Here is a 17,667-nt window from a genome sequence, read left to right on the forward strand (position 1 = left end):
CCTCTCCTGTCCGGGTCATCCCAGCCTCGGCTCCAGCTCAGCGTGAGCAGTGCCTGGATGCTTCTTGGGAAACAAGCTCAGTGGCTCTCGCTAAGCACAGGCTCCGACTGCCTGGGAGGGCTTCGGCCTCCATTTCCACAGTTTCCGGGGGAGGTGACGCTGCTGGCTGAGGACCACTGCGTCCACAGCCAGGCTGGAGGAACAGGACAGAAATTCCATCAAAGCGAGAACCGCCAAGCTCCCGAGCAGCACAGGCCTGCCTCATCCCTCCCTGTGCCCCCAGGAGGAGGCAGAGCCCTGCCAACCCACTGGGACCCCCACACAGCAGCATCCTGACCCCTTCTCTGACCACCAGAAGGGCAGGCCCGCTCTCAAGAACATTCCTGATCGTGGGGCTGAGGCAGACACAGGGAGGAGAACAGGACGGGAACGGGTGAGGGACCGGACAGAGCCCTCCAGTGTCTGCCATCCAAAGGGAAAGAGCAAGGCTCCTACAGCCCAGTGTGGAGGAGAGCAGGGGACAGCATGGTGGCGCCCAAGGGTGGGGCTCTTGCTCCTCCTGCTGGTCAGGGCACCAGCCCTGCTCTTTCTCACACAGCCAGGCTGAGCCCCAGCCTCCCCATACTGTGTAGCTTACAGGCTCAGCAAGAAGGCCCTGATAGTGTCCTATCTTCCCAGGAGGCAAGACAACATCAGCCTGAATGCCACTGCTGTTGAGAGTCAGGGCACAGCTGCTGGGGAGAGCTGGGCCTGGGTCAGTCAGGGGAGAGAGCAGAGACATCCGCCCAGCCTGGGGAGAGCTGGGCCTCACTGTGTCAGGCAAGGGTGCAGTGGGTCACCCCATTGGACACCAGTTGAGTAGGAGGCACGCACCACCATGTGTGCACATGTAGGAGTGAAGAGAAGCCTCAGGGAGTGGGGCAGAGGCCAAGAGGCCGGCACTTCTGCCCATAGCATGCTGGGTCCGGGAGCACAGCAGGAAGAAGCAGGCACAGGGGCCAGTGGTGTCTGCCACTGAACACCGCCCGGCTGTGGACTCCCCCTGTGTCCCCAGAGCAGGACTCCCTCTCCTACCTATAGGGTGTCAGCACAGACTCAAGATCTAAGTAAAACAGAGACAATGTCCAATTTCAGGCACCACCTGGAAGGAGAACACAGGAGCTGGTGGCCTCCTGGTCTGTGGGAAGCCCGGCTCCTCAGGTTCTCTATGCCCCATTGTAGGTGTAAGTTGGGGCCGAGGCCACCTCTCTGCCACTTTCCCTATTATCCTCTCCGCACTTGTGTCCAGCGTGGAGCCATGAGCCACCATGGAAATGGGAACCTCTCAGGGGTGCTCTGGCAGGAGTTTGTGCTCGAGGGCTTCCGGGGCAGTGTGGAGACCCAGGCCCTGCTCTTTGCTGTCTTCCTGGTCCTATACACTGTGACCATCCTGGGCAACCTCACCATGATAGCAGTCATCACCCTGGATGCCCAGCTGCACTCCCCCATGTACTTCTTCCTCAAGAACCTGTCCTTCCTGGACGTCTGCTACTCATCTGTCATTGCACCCAGAGCCCTGGCCAACTTCCTCTCCTCCTCCAGGGTCATCAGTTTTGGAGGCTGTGCTACCCAGCTCTTCTTTTTCTCCTTGTTTGCTACCACTGAGACTTTCCTGCTGGCTGTGATGGCCTATGACCGCTTCATGGCCATCTGCAGCCCCCTGCGCTACCCCGTGACCATGTCCCCCATGATGTGTGCCAGCCTTGTTCTCAGCTCCTACTGTGCAGGCGGCCTCAACTCCATCGTGCAGACCAGCCTCACGTTCCAGCTCCCCTTCTGCCGCTCCCACCACATCGACCACTTCTTCTGTGATGTGGCCCCGCTGCTGCAGCTGGCTTGTGCTGACATATCCATCAATGACTTTCTGTTGTTTGGCCTCTGTGGCTTCATCATTGTCAGCACTACAGTAGCCGTCCTTGTGTCCTATGGCTACATCACGGTGACCGTCCTCGTGAGGCATTCTGGATCCAGCAGGCCAAAGGTCTTCTCCACCTGTGCCTCCCACCTCACCGCTGTGTGCTTGTTCTATGGAACGCTGTTTGTCATGTATGCGCAGCCAGGGGCCGTGGAGTCCAGGGAGCAGGGCAAGGTGGTCTCCATCTTCTACACCCTGGTCATCCCGATGCTCAACCCCCTCATCTACAGTCTGCGGAACAAGGACGTGAAGGACGCTCTGCGGAGGCTGCGGCAGAGACGGGCGACCCTGTGAAGGGTGGTCGGTGAGAGACAGTGTCCTGTAGGGGGAGGGGTGGAAGGAAGGGCACTGAATGTCACACTTCCTGTCACCAGAACAGCTTCTGTGGGTTCTATGTCATCCTTGTTCACTTGGGCTTTTTCTTTCTTTCATCTAGTCTCCTATACATCTTTCCAAATCTCAGGCTGTTGCCAAGTGTGAGCATAGTCTGTTCTTTTCTACCACAGAAATGATAATTTGGGGGTGGTGCCAGCCCAAACCCCGCACCCTCAGGAAACACACTGAGCAGGTCCTTGAGCACAGAGCCCTGGTCCCAGGAACCACTAGCACCATCTCCGGGGCGGACCCAGGGCCGGGGCCTTTCAGTGAGCCTTTCTTTCTGCCTTATGACTTAATCCAGTAGCAACACATCTATGAAATCCTGCACAGAGCACTCTAGATAAGGACTCAGGAGCTGCAGGTATGACCATCCCTAAATGATGCGGGGTTACCACTGTGCCCACTGCAGGGAAGCTGGAGCCATGTGCTGCTCCCTTTCTTCAGGGGTGAGTTGCTGGCATTCACCCTTCACTGTGTTCATGGTGCCATCAAGTCCTACAGGGCCGCACAGTACCTGTGCTGCTGCCTAAGATGCCCATCCTGCAACTGGCACCCTGACATCTGCTCAGCACCCACTAGGTGCCAGGTAAACCATGTGGCTCCCTGGTGCTCACATCCTGGACTCAGCCTTCTTTGCTGCTGATCAGAGCAGGCGATGCTCCGTCACCACACACCCTCCTGAGCAAGGCACAGTCTTGAGGTGGTGGCACAGAGGAAGGAGGAAGGGAGGAATGGTGCCGTTGCTTGGTGCCCAGTTCTTCTGCTGAGCCTGTGCTGTCTGCACCACTGAGGCCCCCAACCTGCGGCTCAGGATGGACCTTCCCATGGTCCCCTGCCTTGTGACCAACCCCACCTGGCCAAAGCCCCTTGGCTTCCTCCATATGCGCCCATTTACTAGTGCTGACCACTGCACGCTCAATGCCAAGAATCCCAGGAATGATTTCTGATCTCTCCTCTGCACGTGGAAAGGTCTATCTCCCTGCTGTGGTGGTTGGCGCCATCCCAGGAATGTATACGCATACATATATACTATATGTATGTGCACATCTTTGTATGCTTATAGCTATATACATACATATTTACTATCTATAATTTGTTTGTCATTATGTTAATTTGAAAAAAGAATATATGTTTGTCTCAACCATGCTAGTCATGTGTTCCATATAGGAAACAAATTACACAAATGTGGAATTATCTTAATTCTGCAGGAATCAATTAGTGATTCTACTATGGAGAACTAATCCTGACTTTGAATTATCAGGAAAACTGGCCGCACTTTCATTGGAACACTAATGACTGAGTACTCTGCAGGAAGAGGCCAAGTAAACAAACAACCCCACCGAAGCTAACGTGAGGCACTCTTGCACACTCCTACTTTCAGTTGGCCAGCTCCACTGCCCATGGTCGGCACTGGTGCCCTTTGCCTGTGATGCCAGCAGTGGTGAGGCAGGTTGATGCACGAGGCCAGTCCAGCAAGACAGCTTCAAATGAGAACACTCGAGCGGCTGGAGACACAGCTCAGGGAGCGCCTTGCCTTTGACCCACAGCATCACACACAGGCAGCACGTTGCCTAGCTTGCCGCATGCCCTGTTTTGCACATTAATACCCTAAGCCAGGCACTTGGTGAGATTCCCGGGCTAATGGCATATTTGGGCAATTATTATCAAGTCTCTGGTGCTAAAGCCCAGCAGCACAGTTCTGGACAGGTAGTGAGACTCAGCAGAGTACCCACTTCTTATGACCCAAACAGCACATGACCGATTTTGGCCTAATCTGTACTATTTTTCCATAATTTCTTGTTTCATTTCTGCAGCTCACCATGTTGCACTCTGCCGCGCACTGCTCAGTTGCACTCCATACATTCACGCTGCTGTGTAGCCTTCTCCAGAAGCCTTCATTCTGCCCAACTAAACCACAGCTCCCTTTAGGCATCAGCTCCATCTCCACCTCTGCCCAGGCACAGATAGCCCGCGCTCCACCTCTCTTGATACCATCCTAGCCCATGTAAGTTTGCAGACTGGCATTGCTCTGCTGACTCCCTAACTGTGCTTAAGAGAACACCACTCTGCACGTGCATGACCTCCTGCTGATCACTGTGTAGGGTGAACACTCAGATGCTTCTGCCTCTTGCCCACTGGAACAACACTGCGGCAAACATGGGAGTGGAATCATCTCTTCAAAGTCCTCTGTCAGCGCATCTGGATGTGTGCCCACATGTGTGACTGTTGGGTCATCCAGCAATTGCTTTTCAAACATTTGAGCTCCCTCTAAACTACCTCCCAAGTGGCTGCATCATTTTTCGGTTTTACCTTGCTGCACTGGGGTTCCAAATTCTTATCAGGCCCACCACTTGGCATTTTCTGTAGCTTTGGCAATGGAGGTGAAGTGGTATTCCACAGTGGTTTTGGCTTGAATTTCTGTAGTGATTATTGTTGTTGGCCGGGGAAATGGCTCAGTAGAATAAGCGCTTGCCAGCTAAGCAAAGGGCCTGAGTTCAATCCCCGGTTCCACCAAAAAAAAAACTGATTATTGTTGTTGAAGATCTTTTTATGCATCTATGGCCAGCCATGTACTGTAGGAAAGCCATTTATTCCAGCCTTTTGCCTGTTTTTCACTGGAGGCACCTGTGTGTTCTGTTTGGTCGCCTGAGCTGAGGAATTCCCAATACATTCTGAATGCTAACTCCTTATTAAATGCGTGACATGCAGGCAGTTGCTGCAGTTTCACTGGACGACTCCGCTGTATCCACCCTTCGCCGGCTTTGCAGAGGCTGTTAGTGGACTTCCTTGCCTCTCCACCTCCCAGTCACATCCAGGTAGTTCTGCCCACTGCCACATGTGGTTCTTTGCACTTATTTTCATCTAGAAGTGTTACAGTGAAGTGTTACAGTCACAGACCAGTGGTTAGGGCTGATCTATTTTGGCCTGCGGTTTCTGTATGATTTCTGAAAGGCCCAATTACATCCTTTCTACATCCTTTCGTGTAGATATCCAGTTTTTTCAGTACTACTCATGGAAGAAGTTGCCCTTTCTCAAGTAGAGTCTTACTCTCTTGTTATAAGTCACATAATCATGAATGCCAGATCTTATCTGTGATCTGTTATATTATCCTCTTGGTCTATATGTCTGTCTTTTTTTTGGTGGGGGGATGCCAGGGATGGAACTCAGGACCTCCCATTTGCCAGACAGGCACTTATGGCACTCAGCTATCTCCTGAGCCCCTCATAAACCACTCCTGTTCAGTATACCTTTGTAATATGTTTGGAGTCAGTAAATGTGACCTCCAGCTCTACACTTCTTAGCTGCTTTTGTTATTCGGGGTCACTTGATAGGTCATGTGCAGCTTAGGAAGGAGTTCTATTCGTTTTTCTTTATGCAAGCAACTTCCATGATGATCTGGAAACATTGTATTGAATCCGTGGGCTGCTTTATTTAGAAGTGATTTTTAAAGACTATGAAGTCTTCTAATCCATGGATATGGAATGTGTTTCATTGACATTTGTCCTCTTCAATTTCTTACAGCCATGATTAGCAGTTTTTAGTATACATGCAATTCCTCAGTACATGCATAGACTATGAAACATTTATTCTTTTGATTCCATTATAAGTGGAATAGATTTCTAGACTTCTTACCATTCATTTTTGCCTTATAACAATACAGTGAATTTTTGTGTGTTAGTTTAATAAGCTGATATTTATAACCCTTTATGGTTTCCTACATATCAGATTGTGTCACACAAATGGTAATTTTCCTTCTTCCTTTCCCATACGAATGTTTTTGTTTATTCTTACATAATTGTTCTGGCTAAGATTTCCAGTGGTGCTAAACAGAACTGTAACAACAGGAATCTTTATCTTTTTCCTGGTACCTGAGGAAACATTTTCAGTCTTTCACCAATTAGCATTAAACTCATCCTTGGCTTTTCATGAATAAGTTTTATTAAGTGAAGTAATTTCTTTTCTAAATTTTATTTTATTTCATTTTGAAGAGTAAAAACAGAAGTAAAAACAAATACAAAAAAAAGGAGAAACAGGGTAACATACAACAATGCATATGTTATAGATTTTCAAAACAGGAATAGCTAATTAACAATGGTTGTTATATTATCTACTTTTATAGTCAAATCTGTTGCTCAGATTAACAGACATAATTATTCAAGATTGGGGAAATAATTGAATATTGGTGCTTGCTTTCAAGAAATCTTCATTTTTCCCTTTTCTTTTTTGTTTTCATTTATTTTAAGGAGAATATAATAACTGATAATTAGAAAAGGTACACATTTAGAAGACCAAGATGAGAGGTGTTCAACCCTGGGTTCTGTATTACACACTGCTGTCCTCGATGTAGTTGCTCAGACCACAGATATCAGTATACAGAGTTGGTCAAGGTGAAAATTCTAAACATTAACTGCTATTTTCAAAAAAAGATGGAAATTGTGAGTACAATCACCTCAGCCAGCCTGTACACATACTTGCATGGTTTTCCCTCATTCCTTTTTTCCTATTTTTTCTCCTTTCTCTCATATTAGTTGTTTAATCCTTAAGTTCAGTTTCTTTCCATTTTACTATACCAATCATACCTTTAGCATTTTACTTCCTGGTGTTCCCAGTGTGTTATATTTATTGTTCCACCTCCATCTCCCTTAAGTCGTCCAAGTGTGTCCAACTGTATGGCTGCTTTTTCCACATCAAAAAAGATGATCATTCATTCTGCCTTCAATCTGTTATGCCTGACTGCCTGTTCATTTTTATGCAACGCGATCTTGCTGCATCCTGTACAGCTCTCAAAGTTCCCCAGGGCAAAGGATGGCAAGGATGGAGAAATAAGGGACGGAAAGCTGAGGTCAGGTAGAGCCCTCTCTCCAGCTGGGAGGAAAGGAACCGATCAGCCACCTCAATTATTTATTTATATTCGGAGGAGGTTGATGTCACTTTTGACCCCTCTGCCTAGTAACTTTGTATGGCTCTGCTGAACACCTCCTATTCTCCCAGCTGGAGAAAGGGAGAATTTTGTGTATGGCGTTCTATGTGTGAGTGATCTCCAGCTTCGGCTGCTTTCCACACAATCTTTTTCTTGATTTTGTTTGTACACATTTGTGTTACATGATGAAAAAATCATTGTGCATGGTTGGTCCATGTCTGTGACATCTTCTTTCTTTATATTTTTATTAATAGTTAATACTGATTTTTTGCTCTAGGATACCAGGATATAATTATGTCAAACCTCTTACCTTCTTCCACTACATCTTCTGGATCTTCTTGTGGATACAACACATGTGACATTGACACACACAAACACATTTCTCTGTGTGTGTGCATCTGTGTTTTCCTTCAAATTGTTCCCCTCTAGAAGGAAAGCATTTTCTTGGTATATCACTGTATGCTGCAGCTCATGAGAAAAAAATGCCTAATAACTTTTACATCCAGTTCACGTCCCTGACACCACTCAGGTGAGGGCCTTGACATCATCTCCTGAGGGCTTCTCAGAAATATCAACTGAATGGGTCTCCAGCCTTCATCTCTCTCTCCTTACAGTCCATCTTCTATACCATTTCCAGAGAAACCTGTTTAAAATAGTATCTTACTGTAAGCCAGTTCCTCTCCTTCTGAGTGCTTTCTGTTTCAATAGGACGAGGTTTGCTCTGTCTGGCCCAGGTTGGCCATAAGGTGGAATAGAGGTGCCTTCTGGCTCCATCAGCCCAGAGGTATGGACAGCACAGCAATGGGAGGAAGGCCAGACAGGAAGCCAACCTTCTGAGTCTCAGGACTGGAGACCGGCAGAAGTATAAGCTGCCCCTTACATGCTGAACATGTGGACACAATTATGTGACCTCTGATATTTGTGCTGAAATACTAAAGGACTGCTGGAATAGGAAGAAGGGGTAGGCTGCATAAAATTTAGGATACTCTGTTGTCAAAGAGGGATGATGGGCAATTAATGTATATGTTCGTATTACACCATCTTTTTACAAATTTAAGGAGCGTATCATTACAGCTTAGCCAGAACACCCATGCTTCCACATCTGGTGAATGCAGTGGGTGCAGACACACCATCACACTTCACAAGTCTGTTTTTCTATTAGATGGCACCTGGCAGCTGGTCAGCCACTGAGCTCAACCAAGTGTTTGATCACACTTCAGAAAGACACTCATGAAAGAAGACTTCCAGAACTGTTTCAGAAAGTGCTGAGAACAATGGGACGTGTGTGTTTAAAGTGTGGGGAGTATCTGGCCATGGGGTAATAGCAATGTGTCGTTTATTACAACAAATTTATTTAAACACCATATAACCTTGAACACACCTCATATTTATCTCCATAGCCATTAAATCATACTAGCAAATTTCTTTTTTCCCACTCTTCTAATTCATAAATTAGATGAGCATTGTTACACTAGGAACAGAGGACCCTGAAGAAACATGATAAGCCAGGAGCAGACAGGATGGCTCATAAAAGTCTTGAGAGAATAAAATTTAGACCAAGAATACTGGACCAGCCAACTGTCAGAAACTTGTGGAATTCCTACGACCTACGGGTTAATGGGAGGTGCACCTACAAGGACTAGAATGATGACTACTGTGTCAGGCACATAGATGAGCTGGGTCAGTGGAGGAGTCAGTTTCCAAAGGAACAAATAAAATAAATGGAGAGAGCTTTTGTGACAGCTTAGTTTCATAAAGGCTAGCCAAAACATGGCAATTTGTCAACACAGCCTGCATTCCAGATTATTTTTTCTCACTTAATTTTTTGTCATTATTTTCTTGTCCTGTTTCTTACTATTCTTTAGAGTTGCTATTCCTTTATCTTCTTGTGTCACTGAAACAAATGAGAACATTTTTAAAAAGAGAGTTTTAAATTATGTCTTGATAGTTGCATGTTACTATACTTGACTGTAGTTCTACCCTCTAAACATGGAGTGGGCTCTGGTCCTACTACTGTGCGTAGGTTGAGCGGCTACACACAAACTCAGTCACACCCAGAGCAGGGAGCACCCACTTGCCACCGAGATCACCCCAATCATGACAGAACTTTCTGTTCCAACCCATCTACAATCCTCAACACAAAACCACAAGAGCCGAGGAAACAAGGCAACAGTGTATCTCCAAATATTCTGAACACCTGGACGGCTGATCTCACAGACATGGAAGTAGATGGACCTTCAGAGAAAGAACTAAAAAATACTTAAAACTATAGAAGAGATCAAAGAAGATCAAAGGCAAGTATCTGGTTAAACCACTTGAAGACTCAGTGAGCCTAAGGAAGAAAGGGATAAACCTGGATGATGCTAGGAAGTTATATGGGATGCAGAAGATGTCAATGACCACTTCAGTAACATATTAGAGGTCACGAATAGGATCAAGCAGAAATCCTGGAAATAAAAAACCAAAGCAAAAGCTTTGGCAGTAGATAAAATTGGTCAAACTATAGACTATCAGAACTTAGAAGAAGGTAGATCAAGCAGAACATTAACTCGGTGATCAAGAAACAAAGAAAGAAGAAAGAATGATCTCAGTCTCTAGAAAGTCAATATAATGACAGGAGTCAGTACATCCTGTCAATTATAACTCTCAGAGTCAGTGTTTAAGGTCTTCAGGCAAAAGATGTAGAGTGGCAGGTTGGAACAAAAAGTGACACACGGCCATATGTTGCTGTGAGAGGTGCACTTCATGCACAGAAAGACGCACCGACTGGAAGTGAAAGGATGGGAAACGATGCATTTTGCAACTTTGGAGAAAGCAAGAAGGAATAGCTATTCTGATTTCTGCTCAACTTACTTTCAAAACAAGCTGGTCAGCAGAACAAAGAGGGAGATCACACACTGCTGAAAAGAGACATTCACCAACCAGAGGTAACAGTCGTAAATAAGTCTATGCTCCAAGTGCTGGCCCACCTAACTTCCTAAAACAAAGCCTACTGAGCATAAACGTAGATAAAGTGTGGTTATATTGCTAGATTCAGTGTCCCACTACCACAAACATACAAATCACCTAGATAAAAATAGAAAAATATATATCAGAATTAAACAAAACCATGAAGCAATGGATTTAGCAGATACTCTCAAAGTGCAGGAATGGCTCAGCTCACAAACTCTTCACTTGGTTTCCACTCATGAGCTCTGCCCCAGGAGACACAGCAAGGCCCTCTTTCCTGTGCCAGCATGATGTGGTCGTCCTCTCCACACTGGCATGTGGCTGAGGGTTCCTCAAGTTGGCAGTGCAGTTGCAGACAGATCTGAGAAGCCTTTTGCTTCACCAAAGCACACTGCGAAGGCTGTGAAGGCTTTTCCTGTGCTTTTTAGCATAAGCAGTAATGTGCAATTATTCTCCCCAGCATGGCCCCAAAGAAAATACAGAGCAGTCACGGTAGTGAAAGAATGTAGAGCATGGTCAGGAAGGTGACAGAACATGGGGAGAAGCGGTGAAGATGACGACAACTTGAGAGCAACAATTAAGGCAGCAAGAATGTGCAGAATGCTCTTTTCCAGCTGGAACCATGGAGGCTGTCGAAGAAAAGAAAAGGTTCCTGCTGTGCCAGAAACCCTTAAGAAAAAGTGAAGATATTTCAAATTTGAAGATAAAGTACCTGAGAAAGAAGTTTGCCCAGAAAACGCTTCACAAGGCAAGCAGGAAGCTTATCTATTAAAAAGCCAGGCACTAGCATAAGAAGTACAGACAGATGTACAGAACTGAGATCTGAATGGCTAGAAAATCTGGCAACTTCTATGTCCCTGTAGAGCCCAAACTGCCATTTGTCATCCAGATCAGAGGTATCAATGGTGTGAGCCCAAAGGTCCACAAGGTGTTGCAGCTGCCTTGCCTTCACCAAATCTTCAACGGTACCTTCATTAAGCTCAACACGGCTTCAATTAACATGCTGAGAACTGTGGAGCCATGCATTGCATGGGGGCACCCAAAGCTGAAGTCAGTGAATGTACTAATATACAAGCATGGCTATGGCAAAATCAGTAAGAAGTGAACTGACTGGACAGATAATTCATTTATTGATTGATCTCTTGGTAAATATGGAATCATCTGCATGGAGGATCTGATTCATGAGATCTATACTGTTGGAAAATACTTCAAAGAGGCAAATAACTTCCTGTGGCCATTCAAGTTATCATCTCCACGAGGTGGAACGAAGAAAAAGACCACCCATTTTGTGGGAGGTGGAGATGCTGGAAGTAGGGAAGACCAGATTGGCAGGCCTATTAGAAGGATAAACTAAGGTATCTACCATGGTGCTCTTATGATTTGGTCAGTTAATAAAGTATCTCTTTCCAAATTTAAAGAAAAAGAAGGTACAGAACAGGAACTATAGAAGGTTTTGAAGAAAATAAGCATTGAACTGAAGAAGGAAGTGTGTCACTTGTGTGGCTGATCTGGTCTTCAAGTGCAAGATGAGGCAACCATCTCGACTATTTTGAAGAACAAAGATGCCATCAAAGGAGCTGTTGTCATAAGAGCACAGGACACAATCAGAGAACACAAGTACTGGGAGAGGTGAAAATCTTTTGTTAGCGTGGGTGAAAGAGAAACAGCTGGCAGGTAATAGAGTCAGTCAAACTATGATCTGTGAAAAATCCAGAAAATGATTTACTTCAAGAAAATCCCTCTGCATGTGCATCAAGTGATGAATGTAAAGCCAGTGAAGGATAGCTTGATAAGTTCTGCAGAAGTGACATCCGTAGTCTAATAAGACAGGATGAGGTGGCAGTTTTGACCAGGCCACTGCAAGAAAGAATTGCAGAATCTATGAAGGCAGAAGGATACATCATTCAACAACTGTTCCACTCCAATAAAACAGGACTCTTCTGGAAGAAGATGGTGAACAAAACCCGCATCACACAAGGGCTAAAAACTGACTGGTAGGGCACAAGCCCATGAAGGACCTGTTACTACATGTGAATGCAAGAACTCATCTGAAGGTTCGGCCTCTGCTGCTGGACCATTCCAAGGCCCTCCTACGTTCAAGGAATGAGACCAGGCTGACTGCCATGTGGAGGGACAATGAGAAAGATTAGGTCATGAGGCACTGCTTCATGGACTGGCTGAATGAGGTGTTCCCACCCACCACTAAGAAATCCTTTGCTGACAACCAGCCCCTGAAAGATGCCTTCTTCTGATGAACAATTCCCCAGCACATCCTCCAGTCTGCTGCATGACATGGATGCTGAACAATGCATCTCAAAGGTCAAGGCCCTCAATGTGACACCCCTTCTGCATCCTATGATCCCAGAAAGCCACCTGCAACTTCAAGAAGCTCTATCCTAAGTTGCTCTTTATCACCTTGAGACAGCACTGAGAAACCTTTCGAATCAACCACTTGGTTTCTCTAGTAACCTATGGATCTGTCCCAGACCTAAGTGACTGTCATGAGCCGTGGCTGTCATGCAGAAACAGCACTCTCCAGGTTAACAGTCATGTTAGAGGCCCATAGTGGCCTGTGACACTGTGACATCTTTGAAGGCAAGACAAGACCACAGATGAGGACAGTGACTCTCACTCAGATTCCATGGCCATGACTGCCATTCTTAGAAGCAAGGCAGATCTCTCACTGAGCATGGATTCACTGCTGGTTGTCTTTATTCTGTTCTTGCCATGCCTTGCTCACATTCCCACCTGTGTCTTGGCTCTGCTCTGCACCTCCCTGCAGGTCCCCTGATATGTAATGTGCCCAATACATAGTGGCCAATTTGGAGAAGTTGGGGCTTTTGCCACAAGAGCTCTGATCTCTCAGACCCACAAATACCATGTGGCTTTTGTCTCTTTTCACTTATCTTTCACCATACACTCAAGGAGTTTGGGGATGGGCCAACCCATGATAATGGAGGAGATAGATCTCTTGACTCTGATGGAATCTGGAAGAAGAATTCCAGATCCTCCACTGCCTCCTCCTCACTGGCAAAACTGGGCAGATGCCACATGCCAGATCTTAAACTCAGCCCAAAGGAAGCTGGGCCAGAAGGTGTCACTGAATGTGACCTTGAAGGGTCTGATGCACAGGGCATGGGGGAGATTGTGACCATGGTAAGAGTATGAGCCTTAACCTTAATGGTACAGATACAGAGGAGCTGGCTAAAGAGCACAAGGAGGAGCTGACGGTGCTTGAACATGCTCAGCTCCAGAGTTAACAGCACGCAGCTTGCCACGAGCACTGCACAGAGGAAGAGGAGGGCAATGAGGTGATAAACTACACTATGGATATGCGTGGCCAGTGCTCCACCAGTGAGCTCTATCCCCAATCCATGACTGAATGCATTTTTATGAATTCCATTCAAGTAAAGTTTAATAAAATGCATGAAATACATTATGGAATACAGGAGAGACAGTTCAGCAGTAATCGATATGACATTAGAAGCAGTACGTGCTTAGAAGACCAGAATGACAGTCATTGCAGCATGGCCCTAGTATTAGATGAGTGCCACAATTGCTTGGTGGAGCAGCACCCCAACATACCTACATTGGACAGAACATTGACTGTCACAAATGATGAGGCCACTCATTTCTGGGCAATTCTGCAGTGCAGAATAAAACAAAGTGACATTGGTCATAACTTTCAACAAAATTGACACTGCAGCTGAGAGAAAAGGAATTCCTAAAAGAAAACCCTCCCAATGTCCTTGATGCTTTTATGAGATGACTCTCCCCAAACCTATGCCACCAGTAGCCTCCAAGTCAGTGTCCTATCCCTTCATACTATACTGTACATTGTTTCATATTTCTGTGGTTAAAAGATGTGTATAGTTCAGAACCTTATTTGTAGGAAGCCTGGATCCTAACTGTAATTACAGCCCAGCAACTACATGTTAATTCAAAAATTAAAATCCATTACCTCGGTCTCCCTGCAATATCTCAAAGGCCCCACATGGGCTGTCAGGGATGTAGTGGGTGGCGCCACGCTAACTCCCCCATCCACCTGGCAGTGCTATTGGCTGGGGAGCCCTGTGTCTCTGTCCTTTGAAAGCCACAAAGGAACAACACTAGGCCCCACATCATAGGTGGCGTATGCCGTGGTCCCTGGATTGACCCACAGGAAGCCCTGGGAGGCACCATCAAGGGGTGCTCCCTGGTTGCCCCCATAGGCTCCTGACATAGGTGGGCTTCCTGCTACCCCAAAGAGAAGGGGAGACAATGAGACAAAGCCTGGCCACTGCACTGCAGCCCCAGGGACCCCGGAGTTGCCGTCCCAGGGCACTGCAGAGGCCAGAGCCTCCCTAATTGGCCATGGGAGACCCTAGGTCCCCGTCTTGCCAGACACAGAGAATCCTCCCAGAGGACACTGTGCAAACACACAGCTTCCCATGCGGTCTACCTGCGGGGCCCAGAGGAGGCCCTCTCCTCTATGCCTGCACCAGACCAGGAAGCAGGACAGGACAGCCAGACTCAGGGCTGGCCATGCTGCTGGCCTCACACCTCTGCTCAGGGCCCAGAGTGCTGCGGTGGCACAGCGGGGACAGAGTCCTCGGCGTCCACCTAACCACACTTTGCACACAGCCGGCCCGGGCCCGCAGGCGCTGGGAGAGGAGCTGAGAGCTGTGTCCTGCCCAAGTCCTGAGAAGGTGAGAGCAGGCCTGCTGCCTGCCCGCTGCCAGGAGGGGAGGGGGCGTGAGCACAGCGGCGCAGCAGGGCTGCGCAGACAGTAGGGCTCGGGCGCTGTGCCTGCGGGGACACACTGACGCCTCTCCTGTCCGGGTCATCCCAGCCTCGGCTCCAGCTCAGCGTGAGCAGTGCCTGGATGCTTCTTGGGAAACAAGCTCAGTGGCTCTCGCTAAGCACAGGCTCCGACTGCCTGGGAGGGCTTCGGCCTCCATTTCCACAGTTTCCGGGGGAGGTGACGCTGCTGGCTGAGGACCACTGCGTCCACAGCCAGGCTGGAGGAACAGGACAGGAATTCCATCAAAGCGAGAACCGCCAAGCTCCCGAGCAGCACAGGCCTGCCTCATCCCTCCCTGTGCCCCCAGGAGGAGGCAGAGCCCTGCCAACCCACTGGGACCCCCACACAGCAGCATCCTGACCCCTTCTCTGACCACCAGAAGGGCAGGCCCGCTCTCAAGAACATTCCTGATCGTGGGGCTGAGGCAGACACAGGGAGGAGAACAGGACGGGAACGGGTGAGGGACTGGACAGAGCCCTCCAGTGTCTGCCATCCAAAGGGAAAGAGCAAGGCTCCTACAGCCCAGTGTGGAGGAGAGCAGGGGACAGCATGGTGGCGCCCAAGGGTGGGGCTCTTGCTCCTCCTGCTGGTCAGGGCACCAGCCCTGCTCTTTCTCACACAGCCAGGCTGAGCCCCAGCCTCCCCATACTGTGTAGCTTACAGGCTCAGCAAGAAGGCCCTGATAGTGTCCTATCTTCCCAGGAGGCAAGACAACATCAGCCTGAATGCCACTGCTGTTGAGAGTCAGGGCACAGCTGCTGGGGAGAGCTGGGCCTGGGTCAGTCAGGGGAGAGAGCAGAGACATCCGCCCAGCCTGGGGAGAGCTGGGCCTCACTGTGTCAGGCAAGGGTGCAGTGGGTCACCCCATTGGACACCAGTTGAGTAGGAGGCACGCACCACCATGTGTGCACATGTAGGAGTGAAGAGAAGCCTCAGGGAGTGGGGCAGAGGCCAAGAGGCCGGCACTTCTGCCCATAGCATGCTGGGTCCGGGAGCACAGCAGGAAGAAGCAGGCACAGGGGCCAGTGGTGTCTGCCACTGAACACCGCCTGGCTGTGGACTCCCCCTGTGTCCCCAGAGCAGGACTCCCTCTCCTACCTATAGGGTGTCAGCACAGACTCAAGATCTAAGTAAAGCAGAGACAATGTCCAATTTCAGGCACCACCTGGAAGGAGAACACAGGAGCTGGTGGCCTCCCAGTCTGCGGGAAGCCCAGTTCCTCAGGTTTCTATGCCACAGGAGCCATTTGACCTTGGGACCCAGAGTTCCTCTCTGCCCATGCTTCTTTCACCTTAGCACACAGCTGTCTGGTTTGGGGCCATGACAACCCATAGACCTGAGAACGTCTCAGCTGGTCCTTGGAGGGAGTTTGTGCTGGAAGGATTCCAGGGAGGTGTGAAGACCCAGGCCCTGCTCTTTGCTGTCTTCCTGGTCCTATACACTGTGACCATCCTGGGCAACCTCACCATGATAACAGTCATCACCCTGGACGCCCAGCTGCACTCCCCCATGTACTTCTTCCTCAAGAACCTGTCCTTCCTGGACATCTGCTACTCATCTGTTTTTGCTCCCAGATCACTGACTAACTTCTTCTCTTCCTCTAAAGTTATCAGTTTTGGAGGCTGTGTGACCCAGTTGTTTTTCTGGTCCTTTCTTGGTACCACTGAGGCTTTCCTATTGGCTGTGATGGCCTACGACCGCTTCATGGCCATCTGCAAGCCCTTGTCTTACCCTATGACCATGTCCCCCATGATGTGTGCCTGCCTTGTTCTCAGCTCCTACCTTGGAGGCTGCCTCAACTCCATCGTGCAGACCAGCCTCACATTCCAGCTCCCCTTCTGCCGCTCCAACCACATCAACCACTTCTTCTGTGACGTGTCCCCTCTGCTGCACCTGGCTTGTGCTGACACGACTCTCAATGAGCTGGTCATGTTTGGCATCTGTGGCTTCATTGCAGTGAGTGCTACAGTAATAGTCTTGGTGTCCTATGGCTATATCACGGTGACCGTCCTCAAGATGCGTTCAGGATCAAGGGGACAAAAGATCTTCTCCACCTGTGGCTCCCACCTCACAGCGGTGTGCCTGTTTTATGGAACCCTCATCGTCATCTATGCGCAGCCAGGGGATGTGGAGTCCACAGAGCAGGGCAAGGTGGTCTCCATCTTCTACACCCAGGTCATCCCGATGCTCAACCCCCTCATCTACAGTCTGCGGAACAGAGATGTGAAGAATGCCCTGAGGAGGCTGGGGCAGAGACGGGCGGCCCTGTGAAGGGCTGGTGGGTGAGAGACCTTGTTCTGGATGTACCACTTCCTTTCACAAAAGCAGTCTGTGTGAGACTGGAGTCACCCTTGTTCATTTATGATTTATCTTACTTCTCTATATCCTTCTCCCTGCATCTCTTCAGCCTGAAAGCATGGCATCAATCAGGTTTTTACCACATGTGAGTCTTTTCTACCACAGCAGTACCAGTCCAGGAACAGAGTAAACCTAAAAACCCTACCTTTTGGCAAACTTTGCACAGATGATGGATGGAGGAGCTCCTGACATGGGGGCCAATGTCACCATCTCCTAGCTCAGATAGAAGAATTTGGCCTTCAGAATGGCCTTTTCCTGTCTCCTTACCACTGAATCTAGTATCAGTCTGTCTAGAAAATCACACAGTGGGCATCCTAGAGTGGG

At 48.5% G+C, this 17,667-nt stretch overlaps 2 protein-coding genes and 1 pseudogene across 2 annotated transcripts; all 3 read left to right on the forward strand.

Moving 5' to 3' along the window:
* Nucleotides 1-1,297: 1,297 nt before the first annotated feature.
* On the forward strand, nucleotides 1,298-2,248 carry LOC101585079 (olfactory receptor 12-like). The gene has a single exon (XM_004637430.1). The coding sequence runs from the start codon at nucleotides 1,298-1,300 to the stop codon at nucleotides 2,246-2,248; it is 951 nt and encodes a 316-aa protein (XP_004637487.1).
* An 8,605-nt stretch (nucleotides 2,249-10,853) lies between these two features.
* Nucleotides 10,854-11,556, forward strand: LOC101579723 (annotated as a pseudogene).
* Nucleotides 11,557-16,305: 4,749 nt separating this feature from the next.
* LOC101585476 (olfactory receptor 12-like) lies at nucleotides 16,306-17,256 on the forward strand. Its single transcript, XM_004637431.1, has one exon. The coding sequence runs from the start codon at nucleotides 16,306-16,308 to the stop codon at nucleotides 17,254-17,256; it is 951 nt and encodes a 316-aa protein (XP_004637488.1).
* The last annotated feature ends 411 nt before the right edge of the window (nucleotides 17,257-17,667 follow it).

This window comes from Octodon degus, unplaced genomic scaffold, assembly GCF_000260255.1.
Source record: "Octodon degus isolate 3935 unplaced genomic scaffold, OctDeg1.0 scaffold00089, whole genome shotgun sequence".
In the NCBI taxonomy this organism is placed as follows: domain Eukaryota; kingdom Metazoa; phylum Chordata; class Mammalia; order Rodentia; family Octodontidae; genus Octodon; species Octodon degus.

Bases quoted from the DNA above. Each gene is read 5' to 3' on its own strand.
- LOC101585476 (XM_004637431.1), top strand. From the start codon at position 16,306: ATGACAACCCATAGACCTGAGAACGTCTCAGCTGGTCCTTGGAGGGAG.
- LOC101585079 (XM_004637430.1), top strand. From the start codon at position 1,298: ATGAGCCACCATGGAAATGGGAACCTCTCAGGGGTGCTCTGGCAGGAG.